This window comes from Equus przewalskii, chromosome 9 (genome assembly GCF_037783145.1).
Source record: "Equus przewalskii isolate Varuska chromosome 9, EquPr2, whole genome shotgun sequence".
Lineage (NCBI taxonomy): Eukaryota > Metazoa > Chordata > Mammalia > Perissodactyla > Equidae > Equus > Equus przewalskii.
In genome coordinates, this window is record NC_091839.1 from 10,040,121 (window position 1) to 10,052,555 (window position 12,435).

Here is a 12,435-nt window from a genome sequence, read left to right on the forward strand (position 1 = left end):
CACTGGTTCCTCTGACCCAAGTAGTAACCAAGGCAGTCACACCACATTTCTATTAAAAGGACCTGAGGCACTTTTGGCAAAATAATAAATTTATTGCATATGATTGGCAGACAGACGTTGCTAATAATTAATTTCTCAATGTTTGAAAAAAATCAAAATAAAATAGTCTTATACACCACACCATTACAGGGGTCCGTGAGGATCAGGGTTGGGCCCGGGGGGACCAGCCCACTTTTCAGAGAAGTCAGAGTGGGCAGCAGCATCGATCTCCAAACATTTTTTGAGCTCGTGGACTTTCAGCTGCGAGAATTGGTCCCAGCCTTGAGGCTCAGGAGGTTGAGTTCACCACCCAAGGGGGCTAGAATTTTCCCAGCCATACAGATGAGATGCTAGTTCAGAGATGAGGAGAGGGCTTCCCTGAAGGGACCGACAAAGCCCCTGGAGCAGAAATAGGACACAAGGGCAGAGGGGACTGGGGCTGAACCGAGGGCCTGCGGGGGGAGGCAAGGAGCCCTCTGCGGGGCCAGCGTTCCCCTGTGCTCACCTATGGGTCTCCCCCCAGTAGAACAGGGGCTGATCTAGAGCAGCAACAGTAGGTAGATATGACGGAGGAACTTTCTTCTAGTAGTTTCTAGAACCTGAAGAGGGGACCTAGCAGGACCCCAGACTGGACCCAAGGTTCCCCGGGCGCCGGGGAGGTACAAGCCATTGGTGAATGAGAAGTCCCGGCCAAAGGTTCCAGCTCCTGGAAGGCACAGTCAGGTGCTTGTGCAAGGACAGCCCTTGACTAGGACAGACGGACTCGCACGATCACACTGGAGTTGGTCACACGGGCTCCATAGTGGCCAGCCCAGAACTGCGTGTCCTGGCCCCAGTGTTCAAAAGACACAAAGCGGACGCCCATCTTGATGTCGGAGAACACATGGGTGACCTGTAGGTAGAGGAAGAGGTCAGCCCCGTTGTGCCACAGCCTTCCCCTCAAAAGCTGAGGTTGGGGCTTTCTGGCAGATGGTGTCTTCCAAGGATGGTTGCAACAATGTCTCCAGTCCACAGATGCTTCTAGAATCACGCCACTCCTCATCCAGAGGCAGAGCCTAATTCCCATCCCCTTGAATCTGAGCGGGTTTGCTTGTTACCAAGAGAGCAGTGGAAGTGACGCTGAGTGACTTTCACCAAGTGACTTCCAAGGCTACACCAGAAAAGGCAATACAGCTTCCAAAAGTTTCTCTAGAACGCTCATGGTGGCACCACCACACAAGTAGTGTGACTGCCCTGAGGCCACCATGCTGTGCGGAAGCCCAGAGCAGGCTAAGTAGAGATCCCATAGTCAAGCTCTGAGACTAAATGAAGAAAGAGATGCTTGGCCAGCCACCAGGTGCTGTACAAACACACACACACACCCTGCCATTCAGCTCCAGCCATTGTCTGAAGGCAACTACATACGAGACCAGAGCCGGGCCCTTCTCATACAAACCACAGAGAGAGGCTCTAACATGACTGCTGTTGATGGTAAACCACTAAGTTTTGGGGTGATTTGTTATGCAGCAATAGAGAACCTTCACAGGCCCCCAGCATCCTTTCCCCACGCCCCTGTCAGAGGCTCACCTGATGGCAGACATTGTTGTTCCACTGCTGGATGGGGTCAGGCATAGCAGAGAATTTATCCAGGATGGTCTGATTGGCATCTAGAAGTTGGACAAGGAGGCGATACATACAGCCACTGTCGTGCCGGGCTCCCCACCTATGGGAGGAGGGAGTCCTTGACGGCTGGACTTGCCACTCCATCTCTTTGAGTGTCTGCCGACCCCTCCTGAATGGCCTCCCTGCCTATGCAAGTTTGGTCCTCAGACTAGCACCATCAGCATCACCTGGGAGCTTGGTCCCACTGCATACCCAGTGAATCAGTGTCTGCATTTAATAAGCTCCCCAGCTGGGCTGCACGGACACTCATTTTAGAAGCAATGACCTAGAGCAGTGCCCTTTATGGTACTTCCTCCATATTATTAAGGTGACAACAGGTGTCATATGTGATGTGCATAAGGTTGATGTTTTTAAAACACAACTTTCATATCAATCCTTTAAAAAGATCCAGGGGAATCTAAATCAATTGGTGGTGGGATACCCAGCAACATTAAAAAAACAACATCCAAGGGCTATCAGTGGTAATGGATAAATTACGGTATATTCACATAATGGAATACTATACAGCAATGAAAGTAAATTGCAGCTACATACAATTATGGATGAATTCACAAAACACGTTATTGAGTGAAAGAAGCCAGATACAAAATATATTCTGTATGACTCTGTATATATATATATATATATATATATATATATATATATATATAGTACAAAAATGAACAAAACTTGTCTATGGTCACAAAATTCAGCATGGTGGCTGCCCTTGGGTGAGTAGTGATGGGAAAGGGGCATAAGGCAGGGTTTGCTGGCAACATTCTCTTCTTGACCTGGGGGCTGGTAATGTGAATGTCTTCACCCATGACAATTCATTGAGTTAGAAGCTAAAATTTAAAAACCTAAGAGTAATGGGCAGTAAAAATACATGAACAAATACGTCCTTTTACAGAGACTTCACATGATTCCACTTCTTAGAATTAGATGTCCATTCCACTTCTCCCACAGAATTTTGTCCTAATGTAATATTAATATATTTTTATGTTCTTCTGACTTCTATTGATTATCCGTTCGTACTGCTCTGTGCCAACCACACACACACAAAGAATATAAATAGAAATTTAAAATGTTTCCTGTGACCATAAAGCTCTAAGTGTTAACATTTTTCTCTTGGATTGAATTATTACCTACTAGTGGTTTCCAGACTTTGCTACAGGTTGGAGTCATCCGGAATATTGAAAAGATACTGCGTAGAGAAGAATTTAGCCTTGTCCAAAGGTATGGTCTTTGCCCCCAGCTTCTGGAAGGTAATTTCTGGACCCTTGGAATATTACACCTGACAGGAGTATCTTTGTTTGCCTGGGGACCTTGGGTCATACTGAATAACCTACCAGTGTGGTTTTTTGGGAGCTGGCCGCATCCACATAGTCTCATGGTAGGGGCCAGCCACTCCAGAAAGACCCATGATGTGACTTAGGACGGGTCACACGATATCAGTTAACCTGGAAGCTGAGATTAACCACATGATGAAGCCCCCATAAAAACTCTGGACACTGAAGCTCAGGTGAGCTTCCCTGGTTGGCAATATTCCATGCATATTGTCACCCATGGATGCCAGGACAATAATACATCCTGATGCCCCAGGTAGAAGACAATGGAAGCTCCACATTTGGTACTTGCCCTGGATGCTGCCCTATGATCTTCTTCCCTTGGCTGATTTTAATCTGCATCTTTTCCTTGTAATAAGCTATAATTGTATAATAGTTTTCAGTGAGTTCTGTGAGTCTTTCTAGTGAGTTACTGAACCTGAGGGTGGTTTTGAGAATCCCCCAAACTTGCAGTTGGTGTCAGAGATGAGGGTGGTCTCGGGGATTGTGCCCTCTAACTTTGTAATAAGCTCTAAACTTCTCATAGACATTCATGCCTGGCTGTCACACTCAGACACTGATTTAATTGGGATGGAGTGTGACCTGGGCATTGGGAGTTTTAAATGTTCCTGGGTGATATGCAGCAAAATTTGGGCACCACTGATTATTACAATCAGATGATATACCATTGATCAAAGCAACACAAATATGTTACGATAGTTTGATAAATAATGATTAAATTTAAAAAAAATTTACGAGATGGATTTGCAGAGGGGGGAAGATTATGGTGCCTTGATTTAAAGTGAATTTAGTAAGGCCCAAATTTCAAATGCTGACTTTGTAGAAAGTCACATTAGTCTTTACATCTGGGCACCACACACCATAAAGAGGGGCTTGCTTTTCCTGTGAAACTGGAGGACTGTGAGAAAGGGACTGGGAAAGGACAACCATATGATACTCATCCTCTCACCATAAATCATGTGATCTGACTAATTTTAGAATAGGGAACACATAGCTGTGGAGAATCTGGAATTTGCCTCCCTTAAAATGATCTCGGTTGTGCATCCCTTGGAAAGTCTTCATGCACCCCCGTTTCAAGACCATCACTACCGAGCATAAGATTTGTAGTCAGACGAGTCTGAGTCTAATGCCAGGTCCTGCCAAGCCCCAGCTGTGCCACCAGGGCAAGTCACCTCCCCTTTCTGAACCTCTCAATTTCCTGTGAAGCTCCGAAAGATCTGAGGTCTTGAATACACTTTCCTTCAGGATCAAGGTTCAAAAAGTGTATTAAAACAGCTCACACTTATAAAGCACTGGCTATGTGCTTGACATGTAACCCTGTCTTATAAAGATGGGGAAACGGAGACACACTGACTTGCCCAACACCACAAAGCTGCAGAGCCAGGGTTTGAATCTGTGAGGGCTGGCTCCAGAATCTGAACTCTTAGCCAACTCTACCATATTGCCTCCTCCTAAGACAAGGAGCATCTCATTCACAGACAAGACTGAGCTGGGTCCAAGCCCTCTGTATTGGATCCAATGTGGCATCTTTCAATCCAGTTCCCTTTGAAGGTGGGGAGAGGGGTGTTCAGGGTGTGTACTCTGCTAATTACTAGGGTTACGCTCCTGGTTAAGCCATTCACCTCCCATGAGATTCAGTTTCTTCATCTGTTGCCGGGAGGCGTAAACGAAGTCAGCCATGCAAAGGTCACAGTGCAGGTGGTCAGTGCTTAGCAAAGCGCTGTTTTTTTCACCACACTCACCAGTCGGAGATACAAATCTCAATCTTCCCACTATCCAGCAATTCTGGCCACAAACCCTCCTCCTCCAGGTCCAAGACCTGCTTCTTGCGACACCATCTGGGAAAGAGGCAGAAGGGTCAATAAGAACAGGCAGATCTTCCTCAAAATGGGCCAGCCCGTTGCGTGGTTAGGGCATTCACCTGAAGGAAGACACGAAACAGGTCTGCGAAGCGGCCCCAGGCACGGTGGACCTGTTTTCTTCCACCACCCAGCCGTCCCCACCGTGCTGCACCATCCATTTCTGGAGACCTTCTGTTAAATAAGAAAGGCTTGCGCCCAAGTTCCTCGCCCGCCCGTGGGCCTGCGGACGCCTCCCACTGGCTCCTGTGCGGCCCCGCCCTCGGCCCTTCCTATTGGCTCTGGTGCGGCCCCGCCCCTATCCCCGCCCACTGGCTCCCATAAGGCTCCGCCCCCGCCCCTCCCATTGGCTCCTGTGCTGCCCCGCCCCAACCCCTTCCACTGGCTCCCGTCAGGCTCCGCCCAGGCCCCGCCCATTGGCTCCTTGCGGCCCCGCCCTGCCCCTCCCATTGGCTCCTTGCGGCCCCGCCCCCTGCCCCTCCCACCGGCTCCCAGGAGGTCGCCCCCTCCCCGGGCTCCCCACCCTGGCCGCACGGGTTGCGGATGAGGTTGCGGCCGATCGGGGCGCGCTCGCAGAAGCGGCCCAGGAGGCAGGGCCCCGCGTCGCGGGCCTGGGGCAGGCAGCTGCGGGCGAGCGGCAGCAGGGCACCGTGGTCGCGGGCCAGGATGAGCAGCCACAGGGCCTGGCCGTCCACCAGGGCGCGCCAGCCCCGGCACACCCGGCGGCAGCGCGCGAGCAGCGCGCGCGGGGGCACGTGGCTCAGCACCACCAGGAGCAGCTCCGGCGGCAGTTGGCTCAGGTCCAGCGTCTCCTCGGGTTCGGGCTCCGGCGCGGGGACCCGGGCGGGCCGGCCCCTGGAGGCCGAGGCGCCCATGGTCCCTCCGCCAGGCCCAGCTGCGATCGCAGGAAAGAAAGTGTCAAGGCTTCAGGGACCGGCAGCCTTCGCGGCGCGCAGCCTGCGCCCGCCCCGCCCCTGCCAGCAGCACCCCAAGACTGCCGGGCCCCAGATCCCATCAGCCACCCACCAGCCCCGTCCCCAAGTCCCCAGTCCCCCAACCCGTCCTTGCCAGCTGCGCATCTCAGCCCCGCTCAGACTCACCACCGGGCCTCCAGCCAGCCCCCATCTGTGGCCTCGCCGACGCATCCGACCCTGGATCCCGGCCGGTGCCCCTTCGGCGGGCCCTCGCCCGCCGTCGCGCCCCCATCCCCTCCCCCGCCTGTCACTCGGCGGCCCCTCCCTTATTAATCACCGGCATTCTCCACCCACCCCCGACCCCGCCTCCGCCCGCTCAGTTCTTAACCCCCACCTCCCCCGCCGGGCCCCCTCTTACAAGCCAGCCCCTACCGGCCGCCCCGCGACCCCATACTCGCCAGGCCCACTTCCGGCTGTCTTGGGATGCAGAGTAACTACGGAACCCGACCTGATGCCGCAGACGAGGGAGGGGGCGGAGGCCGCCGGCTTGCAGGGTCTGTCACTCGTCGTCTGCACGGCCGGCCCCTTGGAGTGGCTCTAAGCCGGCTGGAAGGCGCCTGGCGCCGGACAACTGCTGTTATTTTGGTCAGGCGTCCGGGCAGGAGGCCTCACGTCCGTGAACTCCCGTAAAAATCCCCATCCGTTTGAAGGCGGGGGTAGCCCCGTGTCACAGGGAAAACCGGCGCCGGTAGGAGCCAGACGCGATTCTATTTGAGTCCATACGCGAGCGCTCTGACCTGTCGTCACACGAGCCAGGCTTCCTGGAGCGGTTTATTCCCAGTCCGGGTAGGCAGCCCCTGAGGCTGGTACTGCTGTGCCCCCCTTCACAGAGGGGAAACTGAGGCCGCCAGAGGCCCAGTGACTTGCCATGGTCACACAGCCAGTAGGTGACAGAGCTGAGATCTGAACCCAGGTCGGCCAGGCTGGGTCCAGAATCTCGGCTTTTAACCTCTATGCCAACTCTATGCAATAAAAATCAAACGGAGCCACAAGCAGAATTTTAAATAATAACAAGTAAAACCAGACGTGGATTCTTGCCCACATGGAACTGGACTTCTAGAGGGGGGAGACACATGGACAGGAGACATAATAAGCAAATTACATAGTGCTGGGGAAATAATTAAAAATAAAATCTGCCGACCCCAAACAGTCCTCTCCACAAATGCAGACAAGAAGGAAAGAGTTTTATTATTGAATAGGCAGGGACCAGACTGTAATGTGCATGGGCCACGATGAACAGCAGACATAACGTGCAAATTCTATAGTATGTTAGAAAGTGACTAATGCTATGGAAAAAGAGCAGAGAAGGGGTGTGGGCATAAGCAGTCTGAGTGGGGAGACCCCTAATTTGGAGAGATGGGTTGAGTATTATACTGGCCTAATTTCTTTTCTTTTTTTTTTTGCTGAGGAAGATTGTCCCTGAGCTAACTTCTGTTGCCAATCCTCCTCTTTTTTTGCTTGAGGAAGATTAGCCCTGAGCTAACATCTGTGCCAGTCTTCCTCTATTTTGTATGTGGGTCGCCACCAGAGCATGCCTAATGAGTGGTGTAGGCCCACACCCAGAATCCAAACTTGTGAATCTGGGCGGCCTGAGCGAAGCACGGCAAACTTAACTGCTACACCACGGGGCAGCCCCTGATTGCTTTTTAATACATGCATTTTCAATACACTTTTTACTGCTGAGGTTTTCAAACAGCCACAAGGGGGACCCACCTCCAACAGTTCAGTCCTGGCCAGTCTGGGTTCATCTCTGCTCCCACCGACTTGGTCCTCAAGATAATTGGAAGCAAATCTTAGACATCACGGCCTTCTGTGCATAGAAATACATTGTTTTTTAATGTAATGTGTAAGCTGTGGGAATCTTTTTGATGAGATGATGAAAACTGATTATGACCCAACTATATGAGTTCAAAAAATGAAAAAAAAGAAAAAAAGGTTTAAAAACTTCAAGTGGGATAAAAGGGCAGACCCTGACAAGTCAGTTTCCTTTCCCGTCCCTCAATTCTCCCCATCAGAGGTAATCTCTGGCAACTCCTGGAATGACATCCCATGCTGCACTCTGATTAAAAAGAAAAATAAACAGGGGCCTCCCGGTGGCGTTGTGGTTGTGTTCGCACACTCTGCTTCATTGGCCTGGGGTTCGCCAGTTTGGATCCTGGGCGTGGACCTGTGCACCACTCGTCAGGCCATGCTGTGGCGGCATCCCACGTAGAACTAGAAGGACTTACAACTAGGATAGACAACTATGTACTGGGGCTTTGGGGAAAGAAAAAAAAAAAAGGAAGATTGGGAACAGATGTTGGCTCAGGGCCAATCTTCCTCACCCCCCCCCCCCCCGGAAAAAAGAAAAAGAAATATGAATGGGTTCCAGAAGGGCTTACCACCTAGAAGATAATGGTTAGAGAATGGCTCCCACGAGAGGGGGCTGTGCAGAGCACCCCAAGGGCCTTTTGGGAAACTTCTCGGGGCATGTTGGTGTCACAGTAATGGGAATGCCATTGGAAAGCCATGCACAGGACAGTGCTACCCAGCACAGCACTGTCCTGTGCATTTTCATGTAAGAGGAGAGCCTGTTAGTCGGAGCCTAGAACCCAATTCCAGTTTGCATGGAAATGCACCATGTGTGAACAAACAAAACTGTCCAGGAATTCGACTGCCGGGTCAACTGGGAGATTGTCCTTGGCACATTGCAAATTGTACTCCAATTCAGAAAATCTCTACAAAATCTCTTCATCTTGGCAGTGCCAGCTGCGGCTTTTACCGAGCTTCAGGGAGCCCCACAGAGAGACGAGCATCCTGGGCATGTATCAGATACCCCGGGGAGATTTTTAAAACGCAGACTCTGAATCAGGCCTGCACTGGTAGCAAATTCCCTAGGGATGCTGATGGCCACCCTCTGTAGACCATGCTTGGAGCAGCTGAATCTGAGAGGGATCAAGCCCAAGCATTATTTGCATATTGAAACACATATTCTTTCAATTATAAATTTCTCTCCTTTTATTTCAGCTTTACATTATACATATGCATAGTCAGGGCATTTATTAACATTTTATTAACATCTAAGTATTTCATTTCAAGATAGTAAACAGTGTGAGAAATGATTTGCTATAAATGGAGGGGCTGACTCTGTGAGGTGGAGCGAGAAGGATGGCGAGGGAAGGGCTGAGTGGGCCTCGCAGGTGCATCTCTTTGCTGGCGGTATAATTGGGCAGTTGGGGGAAAACCTGCCAGTCCGGTTGCAGAAGTAGAAAATTCCTGAACCTCAGGGCAGTGGGAAGTGAGCCGCACAAATAATTCCAAGGGCACCAGAGGTTCCACCAGCTTGTCCTCCCACCCCAGCTCTCCTACCAGGGGCCGCTGTTAACAGGAGTGGAGTGGAGAGGGCTGCATTTCAGTTCCAGGAAGTTGAACTTGACCGCAGACGGGCACTTTGTTCGGGGGGAAGGTTGGAGGGAGAAGGTTGAAATAGTTAAATCTCCGCTCTCAGAAGGCTGGGAGGAATTTGGAAAGAGGCTGACTCCCCAGAGGTAGGACTTAGTTGGGCAGCCCTGAGTGAGGGTAACCCAGCCCCTTCCCCACGGTGACAGCCCTGGAATGCCACCTTTCCTGGGGGAGGACCTGAGGATATCAGTGTAAACCCTCTCAGCTCCCCACCCGACCCAGCCTCCAGGGGGTCAGGGGAAAAAACAAAAGAGCCACAAAACCCACAAGACTTCTTTGCCCTAAAGAAGTAATTCCTCCTACTGAAGCCACAAGTAGAAGTAATCCAGACCTTAACCAAAATTCCCCAGGGGCCAGCCCCTTGGCTGAGTGGTTAAAGTTCCACTCGCTCCACTTCGGCTGCCCCGGTTTGCGGGTGCAGATCCCGGGTGCAGACCTACACCACTCGTCAGCCATGCTGTGGCAGTGACCCACGTACAAAATCGAGGAAGACTGGCACAGATCTTAGCTCGGGGCTAATCTTCCTCACAAAAGAAAAAAAAAACCCCACAACCCCAGAGAGCCACTTTTTCAAGGTTAAACAAAACAACAAAATAAGAGGCTTTAAAGATCACCACACTGACCTACCTGGAGGAGGGACACACCCAGCAGGCTTTGAAAAGAAAGAACTGGGCCAGGCAAGGAGGTGGAGGGGTGGGAATGGGGTGGAGGGCGACCGGTGGGTAGGAAAGGTCTGCAGGGAGGGGAGGGGAGAGTGAGGAGTGGGAGGGCCAGGAGGGGGCGCTGGGCCTGGAGGGGGCAGGGCTGCCTCCTCCCAGAGGAACCCACCAACCTGCAGCCCAGGGACTGTCGAGCCAGAAAATCCAAAATAACAGACCAAGTGAAGCTTCTTAACAGGGGGTCTGCTGGAGTTTCTTATATCTCTAGTGTATAATAACCAGTAGCATTACCACATGTGGGCAACTGCCTGTTGAGAAAATGTAATTAAAAGGTAACTCCATATATTACAAAAGAAATTGATAATTCCTTAAGTATAACAATGGGATTATGGCTTTGTTAAAAAAGCAACAGAGAGTCTTTATCTTTTAGAGATCCATACTGAAGCATTTTTGGAGGGAATGGCATGATGTCTGGAATTGCTTTAAAAGAATCCAGTGGGGAATGGGGTGGAAGAATAGATTAAAAATAGATTGACCGTGAATTGCATTAAACACATGAAATGCTGCTCAACCCCCTTAATCATCAGGGAAATGCAAATTCAAACCACTATGCACCCACCAGAATGACTGAAAAACCAAACAAACCCCAAAACAAAAACCAAGAAAAACCCAGTGTTACTGAGAATGTGGAGCAATTGATCAGAGCTCTGCTCCACAGCCGGTGGAGTGGAGATAGGGTACCCCCATGCTTGGCAGTGCCTACTAGAGGTGAATGGACGCCTACGCTGTGATGTGTAATTGCACGCCTCAGCGTAAGAAATGTGTGCATGTAAAAATAGATACTAGAATTGTTACCAAACCAGACTCGTTTTGCCCACCACCTGGGAGGCCAGTCACCGAGATGACGAGTTTGCAGCAGAGAATGTGTTTATTCCCAAGGCAGCCCAGCGAGGAGATGAGAGAACAAGTCTCAAATCCACCTCCCCAAAAATGGGGATTCAGGGATATTTATGGGATGAAGGGGCAGGGTGGTCTGAAGTGAGGGGATAGGTGATTGGAGGTGAGGAGCGGTGAGGTCCTTGATGGTCTGTGCAAGTGTAGTCAGGCTTCATGGCTCTTCACAGGACGCATGTTCACAAAACGGCGGTGTTACCATGATCTGAGGGTGGAGTTTCCGGCCCCCTTGACGTCAAAGGGTCAGCTATTAGACATTTCTTGCAGGCCCAGTTGATGAGTTGGTGCTCTTAACCGGCCTGAGCTGGACAAGGAGTGACTTGCCCATTACCATGGCGACCCGCCCGTCATCAGAGATGTCATCTGTACCATGGGCTTTGGTAACACATTATCCGACTACTTTTGGAAACGGACAACTCAGTATTGTTAAAGCAAGTTGGCCCCCAGCTTCAGAATGTTCGTTGCAGCTTTATGCATCATAGGCTCAAACCAGGAACCAACCAGAGTCTGCCCCCGGCAGACAGATCAATCAATAGTGTGCAGCAGTGAGAAGCTTCAGCCACCTGCAACAACATGGAGGGACTGCAGCAGCCTAAGGTTAAGGGAAATAAGCCAGACACGAAGGACTAAGCACAGTGTGAGTCCGTTTAATACAGTTCAGGAAAGAAGAACCCAGCGGTGATGTGAGAAGCGAGAAGTAAGGATAGTAATCAGCCTCGGGGCGCGAGACGCCAGATCCGACTTGTTTCTCCACCTGGTTGCTGGTTATCGATGGGCTCAGGTTGACTTTCCTGTGTGTGTATTATACTTCAATCGAGAGTTAAAACAAACATATAAACAAAAAATGAGATTGGCCCTGAGCTGATCATTGTTGAATCTGGCCCATGGGGATATGAAGGTTTATCACGCTATTCTCTCTACTTTTGTGTGTGTGAAAGTTTAAAGTTAAAAAAATTTTAAATTTCATATGTGATCCAGCAATTCCACTTCTGAGTATATACCCAAAAGATCTCAAAGAGATGTTAGTACACCCGTGTTCATAGCAGCATTATTCACAATAGCCAAAAGGCAGAGGCAACCCAAGTGTCCGCTGACAGGTGGATGGATGAACAAAATGTGATGTACACATACAGGGGAATATTATTCAGCCTTAAAAAGGGAGGAAATTCTGACACCTGCTACAATAAAGACCTTGAGGACATTATGCTAAGGGAAATAAGCCAGTCACAAAAAGACAAAAACTGTATGATTTCCCTCCTATGATGTACCTAGAGGAGGCAAATTTCATAGAGACGAAGTAGGATGTGGTTGCTGTGGGGTGAGGTCGGGTGGGTGAGTGGGAGTTATTCATCAATGCGTACAGAGTCTCAGTTTTACAAGAGGAAAAGAGTGCTGGAAATTGGTCGCCCAACAACGTGAACGCACTCAACATCACTGAACTGTAGATTCAAAAATGGTTAAGATGGTAAAGCTGACATTTTACCACAATTAGGAATTTTTTTAATTAAAAAAATTTCTAATT

At 50.2% G+C, this 12,435-nt stretch overlaps 1 protein-coding gene across 3 annotated transcripts; it reads right to left on the reverse strand.

Moving 5' to 3' along the window:
- Window positions 1-71: 71 nt before the first annotated feature.
- Window positions 72-6,868, reverse strand: FBXO27 (F-box protein 27). Of its 3 annotated transcripts, none has more exons than XM_070632755.1 (6): window positions 6,308-6,868; window positions 5,409-5,780; window positions 4,948-5,059; window positions 4,769-4,864; window positions 1,606-1,741; window positions 72-931 (listed from the first exon to the last, which is right to left on the reverse strand). In XM_070632755.1, the coding sequence occupies exons 2-6, from the start codon at window positions 5,758-5,760 to the stop codon at window positions 788-790; spliced, it is 840 nt and encodes a 279-aa protein (XP_070488856.1). In that variant the 5' UTR covers window positions 5,761-5,780; window positions 6,308-6,868; the 3' UTR covers window positions 72-787. The 3 variants fall into 3 exon arrangements, with proteins under 3 accessions (XP_070488856.1, XP_070488857.1, XP_070488855.1); XM_070632756.1 differs by having other exon boundaries at window positions 6,258-6,837; XM_070632754.1 differs by lacking the exon at window positions 6,308-6,868 and adding an exon at window positions 5,986-6,089.
- Between the last annotated feature and the right edge of the window lie 5,567 nt (window positions 6,869-12,435).

Coding starts and splice junctions, on each gene's coding strand:
- FBXO27 (XM_070632754.1), bottom strand. CDS start 6,010: ATGGGGGCTGGCTGGAGGCCCGGTG. Junction 5,781..5,985: donor GGCTGGCTGGAGGCCCGGTG/GTGAGTCTGAGC, acceptor CTGCGATCGCAG/CTGGGCCTGGCGGAGGGACC. Junction 5,060..5,408: donor CCGCAACCCGTGCGGCCAGG/GTGGGGAGCCCG, acceptor CTTATTTAACAG/AAGGTCTCCAGAAATGGATG.